Raw genomic sequence first — 20,571 nt, 5'->3', positions numbered from 1 at the left:
CAGATTGAAAGAGCCAGGGTTGGGAATTTAGCCAGGACACCAGGGAACCCCCTACTCTTTATGAAGAGTGTCATGGGATCTTTAATGACCACAGCGAGTCAGGACCTCGATTTAACGTCTCATCTGAAAGACAGCGTCTCCTACAGCACAGTGCCCCCCGTTCTACTGGGGCACTGGGATATATTTGACCAGAGGGAAGCCCCCTACTGGCCACTTTCAGCAGTACCAAGTACTGACGAAGCCCACACCTGCTTAGATTCAGCCATTCAGCAGGCCCAGGTGCATGATGGTATGGCTGCTTGTGCTGGCACTGGAAAGCATGAGGCACCTAGCCCCTGAAACAAGCTGGAGCTGAAGATGGCTGCAGAATAGGCCTGTAGATAGATACCCTTAAATAAAAGCTGAGAATGTTTACATATTTTGTGTACAGAGCCAAATCAAGTATTCTCTTGGAATTCATAGTCACGAATTAGCGCAATGTTCATTTTAAATATCGCTGTCTTTAACTGTTCAGTTTGGTTTGGGTGCTGGGTGTGCTACATGTTACAAAGGAAGGGCTGACAACCTTAACTGATTAATTAATTTATAAATATGAGTGTGGTATCCATGTGTTTTTGCTATTTTTCACATCGACTCATATCGAGGTGCCTTTTTGTGTAACCGGTGCAGCAAATACCTCCCACCCTCTCAGCTGATTAATTAGTTTGAAATTAAAGTTCAGTTACTGGAGATAACTCTCACCTGAATATGTAGCTTTTATTTATAATTAATATTCATTTTCTGTAAATAACCAAAAGGCTTTCAGCAATGGAAAAGCTTAGATGTTAGCACACAGGAGGAAATCAATCATTTATAGAGAATAATGATATATTGACTTTTCCTTGGTCATGCTGGGAATTTCCTTTGGCTTCCACAAAATGACTGTCTCTGATGCTAAAATAAGAAAGTGTAAACTTTATTTACTTAATTGTTTAGTTTTTAAGATCACTTTTACATCATTGTGTATTGTTATATTTTAGATATATTTATATATTATATTCATGTCACCTTCCACATTCTAAATGTTCAGCCAAATGGGCTCCACAGAGTAGTTCAGAATTAACATTTAAAAAATAAATTAATCATAAAGTAAAAACGTTTTACATTTAAACCAAATATGCGATTTGATTAAATAACATAGGATAAGCAAAGACTTGTAAATCAAATAAGACTGGTAATTAGCTATAATTCTGAAAATGTATCATTTAAATTAATGTCTCTAATTTATTTCTATTTATGCTCTGCTAGTCTGCACCTCTCTGACTTTTTGGATGAGTTCATTTTTGTTTAGATCTCATTCCCTGTAAGTACAATTATTAGGTTTGGCTGCTTCTGCACCTCTCTGACTTTTTGGATGAGTTCATTTTTGTTTAGATCTCATTCCCTGTAAGTACAATTATTAGGTTTGGCTGCTTCAGGTACTACCGTGCATGTACCAGCACGCACTACCCTATCTAATAGGGAGCACAATACACCTCTCCTTCTAAACGAGAGGAATAGCAGAAGCCCTCCAGTACCTAGAAGGAGATCCACACAACAGATGGTGGCTCAGGTGAGCAGCACAGAGGAGGTCTGACTGGTGGTTTAAGAAAGACGATCCAACGCAATATGTGCATGTGATTGGACAAGTATGAGGAATGCGTTGTGTGTATGAGATTGGTTGATTATAAAAACGCACATGAATGTTACTGCTGAAACCAAGCAGTTCAGCTGCAGAGTTCCCTGACAGAATTTGCTCTGCACACACATTGGATATATTTACTCTGCTAAAAATGTACAACTATAAAAGGTTCATAAATTAATGCGCAAACTAGGTAATCTACTGGATATGTATTACTTATCAGTGTCCTTGCTGGATGTCTGCTCCTTAACTGCAGCGCATTAGCCTCTTGCACATGGTAATTCAACAAAACATAATCCCATTAGACGGCTGGTTTTGATTTCCCGACACAGACTGCGGTTAGCTCTCATGATACCATACAGAGGGCAAGGTCCTGAGTCAGTGTCTCACAGCAGGTTCACACTTATGTGCACTTTAGTGTGCTCGACATCACCCGCAAAAAGGAAAACACGCCATCCATAATGTATGTTATGGTTTTACTAATGTTACAATGTAGCAGGGCAACCCATTTCCTTTCTTCCTACTTGACCTCACCATAAGATGATGGGATGTTGTCATCTCAAATATGTCATGGCCTACTCTCCGCTGGGAACAATGTCAATGTACTGCCATGCTAAACACGGCTAATGAACCACTGCCACGGTTTCAAACATACTTATTCTTTTGAACATTAACAATAGCGCCATTGCTGTAAGTTAGCACTTGCGCGAGCAAACAGGCCTTTGTTGTCATTGAAAGCTTGACCTTGGGTGTTGATAACAAGTAGCCCACTGTTCAGGGAAGTGTACAATGAGATATCTTAATGACGGTCTCTGTTTTGTTTCCGAGGCTTGTCACTCTGGGGGTCTCTCTCTCCCAAGGCCTGAGATCATTAATTGCAACTGCTGAGGATTGCAGGCCAATGAACCCGAGCTACGAGTTATGATTTTATAACACTTCAATCTCACAATTATATGAATACTGTGCCTCCACTCAAAAGCTACATTAATAAATGGAAACACCTGAGGAATACATCTGGAAAACTTTGTCCACGGTAAAAGTGTGGCCCGAAAGATTTTTATTTCATATGCGGACTGTAAAACATATTTTTGTTGTACATGGAGTACAGGCAAAGATTAAATTGAGATGTCTCTATTGCACATGTAAGTTATGCACATGTGCATCAAACATGTCAACTGCTTTCTGCTCCTGTTTTGCACTGTTTACAAAGCAATACTTTCAACCATGAAGAGCTATTATTTAAACGATATGTCCAAGCCCCAGACGCAGTACTGCACTAAGGGGCTACAAGCGCTGAGAACGGCAAAGAAGGAAGCAAGATGCGGTACTGTGGGGTCTCATAATTGTGCTTTGCAAAATGGTACAATACTGCATGTTCTTTGATACCTTCCAAATCAGAAGTCAGAGTATATGAGCCCTTAAAGGAGGAATAAAAATAAAAATAAAACATTTTACTTTACAAAAAAAAAATTATTATAATCTGTAAAATCTGTAATCAATGAGTTCTCGTTTTGCTTCTGAACTTGGTCTTCCGCTGTCAATGAGAGACTCATCTAACACAAAGTTAGACTCATTTTACTGAAAGAAAAGCTTGAATAAGGGACGCTCTCCCCATGGTTCTCGGTTTTACTATAACCGCAGAGGCGGAAACTATCATGCCACACCCAGGGAGGTCTTGGACTCCTTTCAATCTTCACTGCACGTTTCCATGAAAATCAGATTACCCTAGTAGCCTAATACCCACTCAAGAGCATACGAGACGCTTGGCACAATCAGTACTAGGGCACACACTGGACACAGAACAGCCCATAAGCCAATAATGCCAGGTCACCTGAGCACATCCACTCACCAGCCTGACTGCAGACAAGACAAATAAAAACATCCACAATTAAAGACAAAATAATCAAAAAATATATTTTATAAAAATATATTTTTTTTTACTAAAAACATTCCACAAGTAAGAAAATGCATTCAACAAATTGTGCTGAATAGCAGCATGTAAATGCAATCTTGTAATCTCACATATGGAAACTTACTGGGAAAATCGTCTATGGTATGCGATGAAGCACTATACAATGAGATCGAGGGGAAAATGTATTTTAGTCATTGTTTTTTAAAAAGCTGTGGAAAGACTATTCCACCCCCCAATAAAATCCTGCCATCTTAAATATCCCAGAAATAATGTATGTGTAAACGTAAAACACGACTTTGCAGGGTTTTACACGCCAGAAGACTGCAGGTCAGCGGCTGTGTTTTAACAGCCTGGACGCACTGTGGGATTCTCCAGGGTCATGCCACCATCACCACGACCACAACCCACCCCCCTCCTGGTCACAGCTACCCTCAATAGCTTCCATACCAAGTGCAGAGAAGCATGTTGCCCCCGACAACAGGGACGTATGTTACATTACTTCCACCCAAATGCAGACGGCATAACAGGGGTCTAAACCTAGACTGCCAGGCTTTGATTAACAAATCAATGTTTATAAATCCATAGAATTCAAATAGCCATTTTGGTTTATGTTTTTGTGTGCTTTTTACATTTTATATTAATGGGTTGTTAATTTCAAACTGGAGGGGGAAAAACAGGCCAGTCAAGGCAATAATAACAAGACACAAGTTTAATTTCTGATCATTTATTAAGACTAACAGAAATCAAATTTATTTACAACATTAAAACAAAACACAAAAATAACAATTGATCACTAACACATAATGGCTCCAGTTCTACAGGCAAGAACTGTCTATAACATTACACTTGTTTAAAGGAGAATTTCACATTACATTGTAATATACTGTGCTCCCCCAATCCAAGTGAAACCGATCAGAAGTGCACAACACAAGCTTGCGTTTTACAAAGCTAAGCTACCTGCTTCCTTGCACAGTGTATGTCAGGGAGAAGAGGTTGCATAGGAGTTGGTCAAGTGAATTTTCCACATGGAGAAAGAAAACCCAATACTGTGTCAGAGGTCAGAGGCTACTGGTGCACCCTGCAGAACAGGAAATGACACCAGGGAGTGGAGTGCTGTGCTAGTCAGACATTTCACCTTTCAGACCATTGCTAAAGCTGACATCAAATACCAGCAGCAACGGGGAATTCACAAAACATTGGAAGAGAGCTATTTTAAAGTACGTACTTTACACATACTTGAGTGGTCATGCAACAGATAAATCCTACAAGGTCAGGACAAGACAGCGCTGCAAAGATTTAAATGATAGGTAAGCCTTCAGTAGGTGAAAAGTAAAGATTGAATCGTTATCGCATAAGTCACAAATAGGACAAACAGCTACCCTCCTCACTCTTCTGACTTTTCTCAACCTGAACTCACTCACATTAGAGATTCACCATTAGAAACAAGCATGCTGCTACAGTCCAGATCAGCACTGGTCCTTTCAGTAAACACCACAACGAAGGGAATCCTATACTAGACATTGCTTGGTCTCAATCGGAAAAGTATAGTCAGCAAAAATGTCTGAATGTATGCAAATGCAATAGAGCGCAATAACAGGAAAGAGGTATGGGGAAAACTGGTGGCCATTAAGATAGTTTATCCTTAAAAGCCTTAAACTGAATGTTATCTATGGCAAGTCAAAATGGCGTCAAACAACCAACCAATAACTGCCAATACTAGCACAAGTATGTGCAGGTTTGATGGTTCTAGAATGCCAGATGTAGGCCTATTAGACCTATTGCAATGTATCTTCCTTTAAATGCTCTTTCCAAAATGCCGCAGTGATCTAATAACAGGCCCTTACAAAGCAATATTTGCAAAAGGCTAAACTACATAAACAGTTAACAGAAATGTAGAACTGTACACAGATGTGTAGACCAAATTAACCAAGACCGAGAACTGGCACCGCCAGAACCACAGAAGGAATATGCCACTTCAGTAGCTAACCGATAGGTTTCTGTTGTGTTCTGTTTCTGTTGTGTTCGACCAGTCTGAAACTGAACCCTATTACCAGTTTGATCAGTTCATTGCAGCTACAGTACTTTAACCAATTAGCACAACAGGATTGGGGTTCACTCTGAATTTGTCCACTCTGTCCGCTGCCAATATGTAAAACCTGAAGTATACTTGCTGGCTTCAGCAAGGTCAATCTTGTGAGGAGAATGGTCCATGAGGTAGTACCAGATGAGGAATAATTGGAATCATGTCTCAGGTCTTATGCTGGATTTACACCAAAAGCGTTTGGGCGCAGTGTCGCAGGTATGAGTCGCTGGTCCTGAAAATAAAAGCGTTAAAGTTTGTAATGTGGGCGGTCCCTTCTGGGCTCAGACTGGAAATGCGGAAATTCCTCTTTTGGTGTAAATCCAGAATTAATCATTACGAACAGAACCAAACATCAACAACAAATCAGTCATTTGCTTTCATTTCAACGGTTACTCTGCACAGCAAAAAATTAAAGATATAAAAAAGAAAACGTAATCAGACAAATCACCAGATAAAGCAGCCCGTCACTTAGTTTAACTTGTTTAACAGCCACACTTGCAGATCAACAATTACTTGAAGCGATTTGTTCAGCATTTTGTACCTGCAATACACATTTAATAGCATCACCTTCCCTGGTGACACTGGAGAAAAGGATGCCAAGAATCCCAGCTGCTCCTACCTGAGGTATCATCACACATGTACTGTAGTACTGTTAGGTTAGTAGTGTAATATAAACAGGGAGGTACAGAAAAGTCTATTGTTCGTTTGGTGTCAACCATGTCTATGGTCCTGAAGAATACACAATTTCCATTCAAAGTGCAAACCACATAGTTCTGAGCTGTGAAGAACAATTTCAGTCTCGCGTGATCAACAGAACATTTTCTGGGTGAAAACAATTCCACTGCAGGCCGAAATGAATGCACATAAGGGCGAACTGCAGAAAAAGGTTGAGGAATTGGAAAACAGCTTACATTTCAAAACATCTTCACAGGTTTTGACTTGAGATTTCTTGAGGCATTGCTGAGAGAGGTTAGTGGCAGTAAAATACGAATGAGTTCAATCCACAATCACAGTTAATGGCCACAATGCAGTAAATGGAATAGAACAACACACATTAAACAGACCACATAGACTGTGAAAATGATCCCATACAGCTGTAGGAGTGTTCTGCTTGTTAAACTTAATCCTACTGTACAATCCAATGAGACAATCGTGTCCGATACAAATCAAACCAAAGCACTACGTTAAGAGTTATGATAGTAAGCTCTGGTTTGTAACATCATGCAGTTTTTATTCAAACTGATATTAGCTCGCTTCCAGGAACCTACTCTACTTTTACCAGTTATGATATAAACTGTACAATTCAATTAGGCAGGGGCCTGGTTCTTGTAGTATTGAAACAACGCTCAAAATTGTGTCACAATTGTCTTTGAATTCGTTAAAATGCAAGTGTGGGTTATTTTTTAAATGCACCCTTTGGTAAGTTCAGTGATCACACCAAAAACAATTAAAGAAACACCCAAAAAAAACAATGTTATGTTGAAAAAAATAAATAAAAATAAAAAAGTATGCACTTGCATGCATTTGTAAGTCAAAGTTACGCACAAATTGTTTCGCCAACCCAGCTAGATTTCATACATTTTTTATGATTTTATATCCTACTTAGGATGCATTTATATCCCATTATGCTTGTAGACACACTTTTAAGCAGGACACTTATACTTGTTCAAAGCTATTGTGTTACTTTTAAGAATTCCAGTTGAGTGGATCCCTTTAAATCTATCTGTAATGTAAAAATAGAAGGAATTGTTCCAATACATGAATAAATGGGGATTAAAATTATACAAGTGTATGAAATAAATCTCTTCATACACTTGTATAATTTGATATTTGCTATACTGCATCTAAAAGCATCATTACTCATCATTCTTAATCTTGGTTTAAAAACCTCAACAAAAACTGCAGAATCAGTGAAAAGAGCATTTGCTGCATGCTACAAAAGGTGACAAATGAGTCACTCAGCTTTAACTAATACCTGACTCAAGGCACCATGGTCAGAGAGTGGGGAAAACATAAGCCATGCTTCATTTCAATTTCAATACAAAATTCAATTTGTTACCAAATCACAATAAATGCAATGGCACTGGCATATTGAATCAACAGTTCACATAAATATATTCCTGTCTGCTACAGTCTGGTTCAGAAATTTCACTTTGGGCATGGAACATCTGTAACCTTGGAAAATAAACCAATAACAAGGGCTTCAGCAATGGCTTAACTACGAGCAAAATTATCAAAGTGTTTCTTTGAACATGAAAGGATTATTTAGACTGATGGCAAATAGAAAGAGTAGAAACCCCACTGAAAATGACATAATTGGTCCTGAGGTGTTGAATACAGGGAGAATGACTCAATACACAATATGAACAGGCTCAAATCAAAAGCCAGCCCACCTATAGGAGCAAATTACTCGGTTATGAATTTGCCTAAATAAACAATAGCCACAGCAATGGCAAAACAAACACAAACATAATCACAGAAATGAATCCCTCAGTTATCCGCATCTATTCCAGTATTACTGAGAAGAAATGTGTTCTATACAAAATAAGGTAAACCAATATCAAAAAGCAAAGTTTTTAATTAGGTAGGCTTCATAAAAAATACAAATAAACCTGACTTTCTGTGCAAATGCATTGCATAGGATCCTCCGATTCCTCTGTGTCCTATCAAATGGCTCCATTTATTTCCTTTTTCTTCACATTTAATGGTGGAAGTTTCACAGTTCAGAAGATGAGTCCCCTTTTCCACCGCTGAAAGAACGCAGATCCTCAAGCACGGGCCGTAAACACATCTGTGGAAAAGGAGACGCCGGTCAGAACAAAACAACACAGCGCAACAAGCTGTACACAGAAGATGAAGGTCCATATCCATGGATGTGACGTGATGATACACGGAGGAGGATTTCAGGGGAAAACCTGATGCAGTTGCAACAAAGAAACCAGAAGACCAAAACCGGCTTCAAATGCAGCAAGAGCAATGTAGAAATTCAGCTACAACTGCTATGACTCCAGTGAACAAGAACAAACAGAAACCTGGAATAAGTAGCTACATTCACGTAGTGTTTTCCCCCACCCCCGCCCCACACATTCCCACAGATTATCTGATTAGTGTTAAAATGGGGGCTCATTGTGAACATCTTCACTGTGGGAGGAAGAAAAGACACAATAATCCTTACTGTTGGGTGACCGAAATGTAATTACCATCATGGGGTTAAATTATGTAGCACTCAAAGGCCAGGCCTGTGTTTTAAGAAGAGGATTTTCCCAGTGCACAATCACCTCGGGGCCCCTGGAGACAATCCTCCCCTGGAGCAATGCAGGGTTAAGGGCCCTGCTCAAGGGCCCAACGGCTGTGCGGATCTAATTGCGGCTACACCGGGGATCAACCCACGGACCTTGCGGGTCCCAGTCATGTACCTTACCCACTATGCTACAGGCCGCCCTAATCCTGGACTCCTCAGAGGATGAGAGCCACAGAACCCGGGCGGCTCACAGCCGACCCGACTTCCCTTCCCCTCTGAACCAAACAGGCTACCAATAGATGTTCTAGTTAAATGGCTTGGCGGGCTTAAGCGGGGCCCCTGAACAGGGTCTTTTTCTGCATTACGCAACCTTATTATCAACCAATTATTACGCAACCAACGATCGCAGCTTAAGTTCACAGGGGTCAGTGAGACTGCGACAGTCGGTCTGCTCCAGGCCAAACATCTGTTATATTTATGCACAAGCCTGGGCGTAAACTGCAGTCAACTTGTGTCTTTTAAAACAGAAAGCTGCCAGGCGAGCTGGACTGACTCCATTACAGACTGCCAAGGGTGAGCACTGTTCCAGCCGGCGTCAGGGTCTTTGTTCTTCACAGAAAAAGCACTTTCTGAGCAAAACACATTTGAAGCAAAGCTCCAAGGCACATTGTGTACAAATGAACCGTGAGTTTAAACTTGTAAAATGTATTGCTCCTTTCTGTGACCAATGCAAATGAGTGCACAGTGCAGATGCAATAGCCCGTTTGTCTCCAATGACACGAGTGAAATTAGGTTTCTCCACAACTTTGGATATCTTTTGTACAACCCATAATTCATTCGATAGTATTCTTTCCCCTCAGTTATTGCATCGTAATACATTTATAGAATACCGTATGTTCAATAATACACTGCATGGAAAATTGATGATAAATAATAATTTATGGAGTTTCCTTCTTCTCAGTAATCACAGACCCCAGAAGGCCGTCTGTTCAGATGGATACATTATTTCACTCAGTGGAACAGTGGAAGAGCAGGGATAAAGGCGACAGACGGCCATTAAGTGAAAGATAACCCCAGACCATTTTACTGCACGATTAAGTGCATTTCCCTTTCCCTTAAACTGTTCATTTGTTTTGCTCAATTAAGAATCGGTGGAAACATTTTTACAATTCCGTGCTGTTTTTGTGCACATGTTCTACCTATTATTTACCCTTCCTTCACTACACCAAAAAATGCTTGACAAATGCACCACTTGAGCAGTTAAGCATTTTGCTCTCAAAGCATGTGCAACGTTTACCTAAGAGACTATTTACGTAATTTCATCTCTGTACTGATTACATTGTTATTGGCCAATCATTTAAATCCACTCACATGACATGAATAGAACCACCACACAAGACAAAGTCAAATGGAATTATCAGCCAATGGGTACAGAATAATCAGGCAAACGTCACGTCTGTCAATCAGGCAAAACAAATGTCAACAGTGCAAGATGTGTTGAGTTTAAAGCTTGCCCCCTCAAGCTCAATCAAACATCATCATGAGAATAATCCATAGCTCTCCTACTGCGTATACCGATGACAGTGAATGTGAGAGCCAACATTTTACGCAGGAAAACCGATTACACAGATTCCAGAAAGTCCTGCAAACTGCCTGGAACTGCATAGCTGAGATTCAGAAGGAACACAAAGGAAGCTACTGACCATTTACTGCTCTGTGGATTGATGTGTCCTGTCTAAGGGCTCCAATCCAATTAAGCAACGCACTCAAGAAGCTTGATGAATCAGCAAAAGCCATAACTACGAGGTGGTCTGCAAGCCAGGGAAAATCCCTGCGCAGCGCAAACCCATTTTAGACACGGAGACCTTGGTCACCTTAAAATGGCCTCCCTCATTGATAATGTGCATACCGCAGCAGAATGCCAGGGCTTTAAAAGTCAAAAAGCAAATGGAAAAGACAATATTCTGCCAATCAACTTTGGCATTTAACTTGGGATTTAATTTGAATCACAATTCACAGTTTTATTCACAGTTTGGCACCATGATTTTTATGATTGCTGAATTTTAAAACTTGTTTATGTAAATGGTAAATAGACTTTTATAGAATGCTTTTATCCAATTGACACACACACACACACACACACACACACACACACACACACACACACACACACACACACACACACACACACACACACACACACACACACACACACACACACACACACACACACACACACACACACACACACACACACACACACACAATTTGGAGTTAGGTGCCAAACCCCAAATTGCTCCCAATTCGACACACCCAGGGTGGGGGATTGAACCAGCAACCGTTCAACTGCCAGACGACCTGCGGCGCTAATGCTCAGTTCTTTAATAAAAAAATTAAAAAAAGGACAAACTTTTTATTCTTTCATCTAAACCAATGATACATAATGACTGAATAAAGACTCGTGTCATCTCCCCTCAAAATGACGAGGGGAGGAAGAAACTAGGCTTACAATTTGAACGCTATTTTGAAAAGTTATAAAAGCCTTTTTCAAAGTGGGGAGTGATTGACTCCCACTGACATTTTGGGGTTGAAAGTTCCAGGCGGATGGGGCTGCAATGGCGAAACTGATATTGTGGGAGTACCCTTGCCAGGTGAAACCCTCTTTCCCTGGCTCATACCAAGGAATCAACACAAGACTGAGGGATGCAAAGTGGCTACACCTACCAGCTCCAGATTTGGAGTTTTTAAAGTTGTGACACTAATGATCTTCAGTTAGGAAATTAACCAAATTAAATGAATTAACCGGCAAGCTACGTTTGTATTATTTAACTATATTTAAAATTAGTTTTCTGTGAAGGCATAGGGGCACAGAGCACAAAGCAAGAAAAAGGGCCAAACTGTGCTACAGCAATCAGAAAACTATCAGCTCAGCAGTGAGCTTGGCAAGCAAAAGCCATGTAGACTCTTTGTTCATCCTCCCCAGACCTGAAAACAGGCCAAGTGACCATGGGTGCACCATGACACAGCACTCAGCTGAACATAGCGGGCACGTCTTCAGAGGATTACCAACTCAATCTGCCCTGTACCACCTGCAGAGCACAGATTAGGGTCCTGGGGTGAACATACAATGCTGGCACGGAAACAAGGTGAGGTCGTTGGTAAATAGATGGCTCATGCCGTGAAAGTGACATTCTTGCAGGGTCAATGTGTCTGCCGATAGCTCACCCAACCATCCTCAAGTATTACAAGTGTTGCCACATACCGTTTCACTTAAAACCTTCCCCTTGCAAGCACACAATCAGTCAACAGAATGTCTACTGACTAACAGACTGTACTGTCCTCTATGGTCCTCATAACACTTGTCCCTGTGTTCGATCTGCCTTCATTGTGTGTCGCTCTGGCTAAGAGCGTGTTAAATGCCTGTAATGTAATGTAATGTACTTCATAGAACAGGTAATGTCCTACAATTAGGGGGAGGGTGGTGAACAGCGGTAAAGGGAGCCCTTTGTCAGCACATTTCTTCCACAAGCATATAATATGCAGTATATAGTATTTTATAGCCCCAAGGACCCATCTTACAATTTTGTAACAAAGTGTTCTTTAGGAGAGCCCAAATGGCCTTTTTGGGGAACTCACCTAGATGTAGCTTAGAAAAAACTATGCTGAATACTTGTATTGGGTGGCTTTCTCCAGCGTTGTGGCTGTGCAGCACCATTGTGTTTCTAAGCTGACCAAGCACAGACACAAGCACTGGTATCCACTCAAAAATGATCTTTCAGTTGAGCTTATGTCACTTTGTTTCAGTGATAGTTATAATAAGTCTCCTGAAAAATGGGTTACCTTTCAGAAGAGTCCAAGTCAAAAGGGTTAAGGATAGTATTTATACCAAGGGCGTTATTTTGGGCATGTCATTTTCAGGCTTGTGTCAAAAAAAACAAAAAAAACAAAAAAACAAAAAGGGTTAAACCCATTCCAGGGATGAGGTGGCGATAGCTACCTAGCAAGCCTGAGTAATTAAAGGGTAACAGACTATTCACATTCAATTAAAAAATATATAAACAGTTTACACATGCAGGGGAATCCTTCCTCTTTCGTAGCCAAAACTATACATTTACCACTCCACAACAGAAAAGGCCAAAACCACTGCACTTTAAACCATGCTCACAAAACATTTTTATTGGAAAACAGGTAAGAGAAATGGGAATTCCATAGTTACATTCAGACCACTTTATTAGGAACACCTTTCTAGTACTGGGGAGGAGCTACCTTTGCCCTCGAAACAGCCTGAAGCTGCTAGAAACATTCCTCAGGAGATTCCCGTCAGACCACTTCAGACAAAGGGATGTGAGGAATGGTGATAATTGGTTTTGGCGTGGTATTTGTTGGTAATTAATTGGCAGGCACAAACTGAATTGCGTCACAGAAGAGTAGCAAGGTCCCTTCTGTACCAACTCTACAGGATCAGTGGGAGAGCACACATTCTTACAGACAAGGGAGAGCGGATTACAGAGAGCACCCCAGAACTGACGCCTCATTGGGAGTCCCCTCCCACTCTTTGGCTCTAGTGGATACATGTACTCAGTTTCATGCATAGTAGAACAGCATAATACTTCACACTTGTCTATGGCCCCGTTAGCCTTCAGTAGTAGTGAACTGCATCACTTTCCAGAGAGCTCAACTGTAACCTCAATCAGAAAAACTATAATTACAAAGCCCACTGTCGCTGAGGAACGACCGTACCCCTCAGTACAGTGAGTGTTCTAAATGCAGTAAGGACAATGCACGGCAGACTACCATTGAGACCCACAACAGAGATGAGCCCTTCGCTATTAACTCCACGCCCAAGTGCTTAACACAGCAGCACTATTTAGGTTAATCACTGCAGCAGCAAATCTGTGAGCTAATGACTTCCCATTGTACTGAACAGTCTCCAGCAAGGAACGTTCCTCTGAGTTTAAGGGCGGAAGCCAACCGTTGAACAGTTAGAACACGAGCCAAGCATTGGCACAGGTTGCCTCGAACTCGAGACATCCCGTTTCTGCATAACACTTCCAACGACCCCGGTTAAGTGCCCATGGCCTTACATATCGCATCAAATTCAAAACATTGGTACTAGCCTTTCAAACAGTTAAGGGGCCTTCCCCAGCTTACCTACAAAAAAATCATCAGACCCTACACCCCTGCCGGACCTCTTCGTTCAGCCTCCACGGGCCGCTTGGCACCTCCCACTCTCCGAACCTCCACCTCACGCTCACGACTACTGTCTGTTCTGGCTCTACGGTGGTGGAACAAACTCCCCGTTGAGGTCAGAACTGCAGAATCTCTCCCCACCTTCAAGCGCAAACTGAAGAAGCACCTCTTCAAGCAGCACCTCTCCCCATCCCTCCCTACCTCCCTGTGAACCTTAATTGTTGTCTTTGTGATTTACTTTGTGTTTCAGTATTTTTAGTTGGCTAGGTAAGCAGTATTTGGATAGTTAAGTTTGGTCACTTTTGCTTTGTTGTTTGTTTATTTGTTTGTTAAAAAAAAATAAAAATAAGATAGGCCCTGGTCCTTATCTTTATTGTACGGGTAGCAATTGAAATTGTACTTCTCTCTAGGGTCTTTCAGCGCACTTATCCCCGGTTATGGGTATGCACTTTGTTGTACGTCGCTCTGGATAAGAGCGTCTGCCAAATGCCAGTAATGTAATGTTACATATCAAGCGTACACACACATTTGATGTCAAACTACCATAGTTTTACCTGTGTGAACGTTGTATCGAACTCTAATGTTCAGCAAGAGCATTCACACGGGATTCACAGCATGTAAAGAAACACTCCCTTGTGACTGAACGATGGCAGGGTGTGGTTCATTATCCATCAAGATGCAAGGAATGAAAGCAGCTGATAATACAATGGACAGAGCCCAATTATCATTTGGGTTTCAGCCTCTTACATTTCTAAACAGGCCTCATCTTGCTTTTCCAAAGGGAGGTTGTTTCTGTCAGTCTGAAGACAATGGGCCTCGTGCAAGAACCATTCATAGGAACAGATTTGTTCTGAAAACATTTCAATCTTTTAAGATGAGTGACTTAAATGCATTGCTCATTACTCACCGCAAATGTTTTCAGAAACGTATTAGAATTACAACAGTATATAAACAGACCACCATATTATTAAGTTTTGCCAAAAAAAATAAAATTATAATAATTAACCGCAGTCTACCCAATCCAGTGGTCGGGCTGGCCAATGGAATATTGGGTTTTTGGAACACAGGATAGTTCAAAACCTGCATTTTACACAAATTCACTTGCATTCAGATTTTTATTGCTTAATATGCTTATTGTGGACTTATTATGGCGGAAATAGTAACACGATAACTGTTATTCGCACAGGCAGAAAATAATCAGGGATCCAAATACAATTTTTAAAGGCCAAACATGAATAACCTCACATATATTGCGGGAGCAAATTCGGGTGACTTAAAAGGGCTATATAAATCCTGTTTTTTTTTTTTTTTTGCACAGGAACAAATTCAGCAGATCTACACTTGTGTTGATAAACAAGGGACATGGGGCTCACGCTTTCAGCTGCACACCAGAGACCTGATTAGCATCGCTGCTCTACAAGGTTTGGTTGTTACAGGTGACGCGGGCAGAGCGGGGAGGGAGGGCAGGAGAGAATCCAAAGCTGCAGAGCATAGCTGACTTAGCCATATGTCCCTGTCCCAAGGGGGGGGGGGAGACTGCAATGTAGGCTAAGAGGCGGGGCCTCTGCTGGAACACTGTGCCACCTGGGACATGTTTTGAGAACGAGAGGGCGAGAGAGAGAGGTCTGCTCATGGCAGCCAAAGCAGCCGGAGTACCAGACGCCCAATTAAGCCTTCTCCGTGAACACGTGTGCTGCCAGCCAGAGAACATCCCGTCCCTGTGGGCAACCTTGGCCCGTGTTGTGGCTGGCTTACACAGCGGCCTGTGTGCTCATAATAGCCGAGCACTCTGGTCTCTTTCCAAGCGACCCCTCTGACAGCCAGGGCACTGCCCATTAGTTTCAATCTGCACAAAATCATTTTAACGTTTCCAAGGGGAATTAAACGATTGGCTTTGCCAATTGTTTTGAACACCTCCACTCCCTTGTCACCAAGGAAACAAAACTCTCACAAGGATGGCAAATGACATAATGGATGACATTTAATAAGGAAGCACTGGGGGGAGGGGGGGCATTTATAACTAGCAAAAACAGGTATATTAAAAACAAAAGGCAAGCACAAAGGAATACGCTACAAAACGTACCACAACAGCAACACAGATAATATATGAACATACTGGTACCTGAAAAACAATCGACCGTTCGAGTAGCTCACGCGGCACACGTGACCTGGTCCATTCGGTTCTCCAGTTCGAAGGCGTCGGGCCGGTCCTGGGGGTTGACCGCAAGCATGTCCTGCAGGAGCTTTCTTACCCCGTCAGACATGGAAGTCCTGCGTTTCTGGGGGATGTGGAGCACCATCTTTGGGTTTTCCAAGAGCGCCTCGCCGACCGGCACGATCTCAGCCCCCTGCCGCACGTACGAGCCCAAGAGCTCCCGCTTGGACTCGGCGTCGATGAAGGTGATCCTCTCGATCATGGCCCACATGATGATGCCCAGGGCGAAGATGTCGGCCTTGGCCGTGTAGTGGCCCTCCCACACCTCGGGGGCCATGTAGAAGTCTGAGCCGCAGGCTGAGGACAGCCAGAACTTGTTGACGTTGACGTTCTTGTTCCCGTTCTCCCCTTCCTTGTCCCTGCCTCCCAGGCCTGCGCACACCTTGCTCAGGCCGAAGTCGGCCACCTTGAGAACGGGCGAGCCCGACTTCTCCGAGATCAGGATGTTGTCCGGCTTGAGGTCCCGGTGGACGATGTTGTTCTTGTGGAGGAAGGCCACCGCACTGGTGAGCTGCAGCATGAAGCTGTTGTTGGTCGGGGGGTCCGGGCGGCGAGAGAGGATGAACTGGTTGAGGTCTCCGCCCTCACAAAACTCCATAACGAACCACAGGTAGCATGGCTCCTCTGGGCAGCCCAAAACTCGCTCTCCTGCAACGGGATCAGACAGAAAGCAGTCAGTAACCGACAAATGTGCTTTAGACAAAACAGACCACATCCAGGTAGTTCAGAGAGAACATTGAAGAAATAACACACACACACACACGTAATCTCATCTTAATTGGCTTTCACAAAAATAAAGGCCTAAATCTTACATAATTTTACATGTTATAACCTGGAATGGTCTGACCAGATCCTACAACAGTCCTCCTTCAAAAAGTGGTCAGTTTTGCCAGACCTTAACTTTGTTGTTCTGGTTCAACCACTCTGTTCAGGTGTCCCTGAATGAGCCAAAGGCAAATACAGCAGCAAGTTACAACTCCTCCACCCAATTACCTGTGGGCTGGAAGTCGAAAGAACCAGTTTCTTACCTACCAACAGTAAATTTGCTTTGCTTTCAAAAGCTACATTGCATAAGGAGTGTCACAATCGCAATACTTCTGAATAGAGAAGTCTCACACTCCATCAGCAACTGCTTCTATGTCAATACAGATTCAAGACTGACAACCAAGATGGACAACTTTAACAATATGATAAATGTGAGGAGGTTTCCCTAACACTGCCCTAAACACACATAAATCATGTGCCGTAGAAAGAAAGGATCAAATTGTCTCAACCTTTCAATTCTGTTGTTTCAATCCTGTTCAAATCTTCTGTAGTTAGTCAGCAAAACAGTTTAAACTGCTTTAAAGTTTTTCATTCTTGTAGACTCATACTGCAGTCAGTTTGTGAAATCACAGACAAAGCATATAAAACATGGCCCAAAAGCAACAAAGTACCTATTTGAAACCAAGAGTTAAAAGAACAGATATGGATCTACAATGTCACTGAAACATACATGGATCTTGGCAGCAGTGACTCTAGCCATTCTTGAATGGTGATTGCAAAAAAATGATTCATTCTTATGGCAACAGTGATAAGAGGTCGAGCACTAAAGGATTGAATTTCATGTAAGGTCAAGAAATCAAACTATTTGTGTGTGGCAGCGGGTGTTCCAATAAATATAAACATGGAGTCAGTCCAAATGCACCCTTCATCCTGCCAATATACTTTTTATAGGAGAACAATCAAAACAAGAGAATGAAGGGCCTCTAAAGATAGCTACTCTTCAATATTATAAGGGTTACAAATTGATATGAACCATTGCCTACTTGCTAAACAAAGTGAAGTCAACTGTCAGTGAATAAAAGTCAACACACTGCAAGTGACCTGGGATTGTTCTGTTTGTTTATGACTTCCCAATGACTCGTCATACAGATGGTTTTCAATAAGGGTAAGGTTAAATGAACACAAAATACACAGCCTCAGTGGCACCCAAATGTGGTTTACACGGTCTTAAATGTAGTACGAAGCTTTTGTCAAACTCGCTTAAATTAAAGTACATTGGTTATCAATGGCTGTCTTTAAATGCCGAGTTATTTTACATAACACAACATAATGTGATGGCGAGAACAGGCCATTCAGCCCAGCAATGGACGCCTTTTCCTACCCCTAAGTGTACCTACCCAACAAGGGACGGCATTGACTGGAACTACACAAAGCCCCATCTGAAGAACATGTCTCAGTCAAACGCAATACAAAGATTTTCTGGGCACAATAATCCTTAGACATAAAAACAGATGGAAGAGACAGATAAAAGCGCCTCTGTGCGCATCGATATAAATATTTAATCAGGTGACAAATGTAGTGGCCTGATTGGAACACTTATATAACAAACTAAAGAGAAAGCCAGCAAATGAAGAATGGCAACAATCGCTATTAGACCCGTTTCCATTCCGTGTCAACTTCTACAAGACACTCACAAAGCGCCCATCCCCCTCCAGAAAATTACATAATTCGAAACTATCCCAGCATGCACCGAATGATTTTTAAAATAACCGATTTGTCAGTTTCAGCATTCACTACACATTTACAACCACGAATGTAATCATTGCATGAAGTTCAGACATTTCATGAAAGCGTTTCAACAAAATTCCCGAACATCATAAGAATCAAATTAAAGACTCGTATAAACAATGGGCGATACAAAGTGACACAGCAAGTATTATGCGGCATACCGCGGCGTAATATTAAAGCGGGTCCAATTGCCCTTTTTACACTTGAACGAAGCCAAATGTCACATATGATAAATCGTTGAGCATTAGAGTTCAGTTACTGGACTTTGGGTTCAGTTTATATTCGATTGCACATGCAGTACAACTCAACTGGTCACGGGCTTAGCATTTGATAAGACAGGAACCACAACGATTACTCTGCACTCATGAAACGGAAATCAATCAACGGGGGGGACTTTTTACCAGGCTACACCATTAAATAATAACATGAATAATATTTTAAACAAGCTTGTAACCAGATATTTAACCCCAGCAGCGGACTAGATAATGGGGGCTTTGGGTAAACGCTGAGGAATCTATCATTGTAAACGGATTCAGCTATGCTGGCCATTGTTTTAAAGTAGAGTTTACCTTTAAGTGAAGTCTCCACCAACCGCAAATACTGCTTGGATCGCTTGTTTCCATGGCTCATTTTCTGCGCCAGACCGTTCTTTTGCAAAACACATTCTTCCAGCTGCACCACATTCTCATGCCGCTTCTCAAGGCTTGTCAAGGCCCAAAACTCGGCGAGCGCCAGCTCGACATTTTCAGGAGCGTCGCAGCGAAGTTTCTTTACAGCTACCCTTGCACCAGACCTCCGCGCAATGGCCTCGTACACCACGCCATAGCTTCCCCTTCCTACCTCCCGTAACAAACTGTATCTCGGTGCCATTACCCTACGCTCCAATTTCCCGCTCTTAAGAAAGCTGCCGGGATAGCGGTCTTCCTCCATTAGGACTTCATTGTCTTCTATATTCCCAACAGTCAGTGATTTTAAAACGTGCGCTTCTTCCCTTTTGATTTTTTCATTATTCAACCCTAGCACCGAGCCGCCGGTTCGCACACTTTGTTTCCGTCTCCTCCCCTTGTCACCTGTATCCATAGGCTTCTTCGTCACGTTATAACCAAACGTTTAAGAAAATAAGCAGTTTCTCCACATTACTCATTAAAAATCTTAAGAGTGTCTATTCTATTTAAAAGGGGTTAGGCAAGAACTTTTGTCTGCTACTTTCCTATTTTTTTTTTAAAGTTCACTTGTCATCAGGAAGCAGTCTTCGACGGTCAAATTGTTTGAACTAAATAGACATGACTGTCTTACTCGTTGAATGAGGGGGAGGGCATGATGCGACTGCACCATTCCTAACGTAGGGGCGATTCTAATATAATAAAGTTAGATATACCACAAAGAACCACGCACTGTTCAACATTGCTAAATAAAATGCGTACTATATTGAATTGTAATATATGCCCTAGTATATTTAAAACTCCTCTGAAGTCGAAATACATTTAAAGCGCATATATCTATATTCTCCGCAATTGCTATTGAGACTGACCCAGATAGAAATCAAAATAGAAAAAACAAACAGACGAGTGTAAAATTACGTATATACGTGCTAATAATAAATAAGTCCACACGTCATGCATACTGTCAGCGTGTAACAAGTTTCGTGGTTTTAAAATGTATATCCGAGAACTAGCCAACATATTCAAACTACAATGATCAATATCCCCTTTGTTCT

General features: G+C 41.8%; 1 protein-coding gene across 2 annotated transcripts; it reads right to left on the bottom strand.

Moving 5' to 3' along the window:
- Window positions 1-4,280: 4,280 nt before the first annotated feature.
- On the bottom strand, window positions 4,281-20,140 carry LOC133110402 (serine/threonine-protein kinase 35-like). 2 transcript variants are annotated; one of them, XM_061220475.1, is made up of 3 exons: window positions 19,424-20,140; window positions 16,209-16,949; window positions 4,281-8,446 (listed from the first exon to the last, which is right to left on the bottom strand). In XM_061220475.1, the coding sequence occupies exons 1-2, from the start codon at window positions 19,932-19,934 to the stop codon at window positions 16,237-16,239; spliced, it is 1,224 nt and encodes a 407-aa protein (XP_061076459.1). In that variant the 5' UTR covers window positions 19,935-20,140; the 3' UTR covers window positions 4,281-8,446; window positions 16,209-16,236. The 2 variants fall into 2 exon arrangements, with proteins under 2 accessions (XP_061076459.1, XP_061076458.1); XM_061220474.1 differs by lacking the exon at window positions 4,281-8,446 and having other exon boundaries at window positions 16,045-16,949.
- Between the last annotated feature and the right edge of the window lie 431 nt (window positions 20,141-20,571).

This window comes from Conger conger, chromosome 14, assembly GCF_963514075.1.
Source record: "Conger conger chromosome 14, fConCon1.1, whole genome shotgun sequence".
NCBI lineage: Eukaryota > Metazoa > Chordata > Actinopteri > Anguilliformes > Congridae > Conger > Conger conger.
This window is presented reverse-complemented; position numbering and strand designations above follow the sequence as displayed.

Bases quoted from the DNA above. Each gene is read 5' to 3' on its own strand.
- LOC133110402 (XM_061220475.1), bottom strand. From the start codon at position 19,934: ATGGATACAGGTGACAAGGGGAGGAGACGGAAACAAAGTGTGCGAACC. The intron at 16,950-19,423 runs GTAAACTCTACT...ATCCCGTTGCAG, and splicing joins GGTGGAGACTTCACTTAAAG to GAGAGCGAGTTTTGGGCTGC.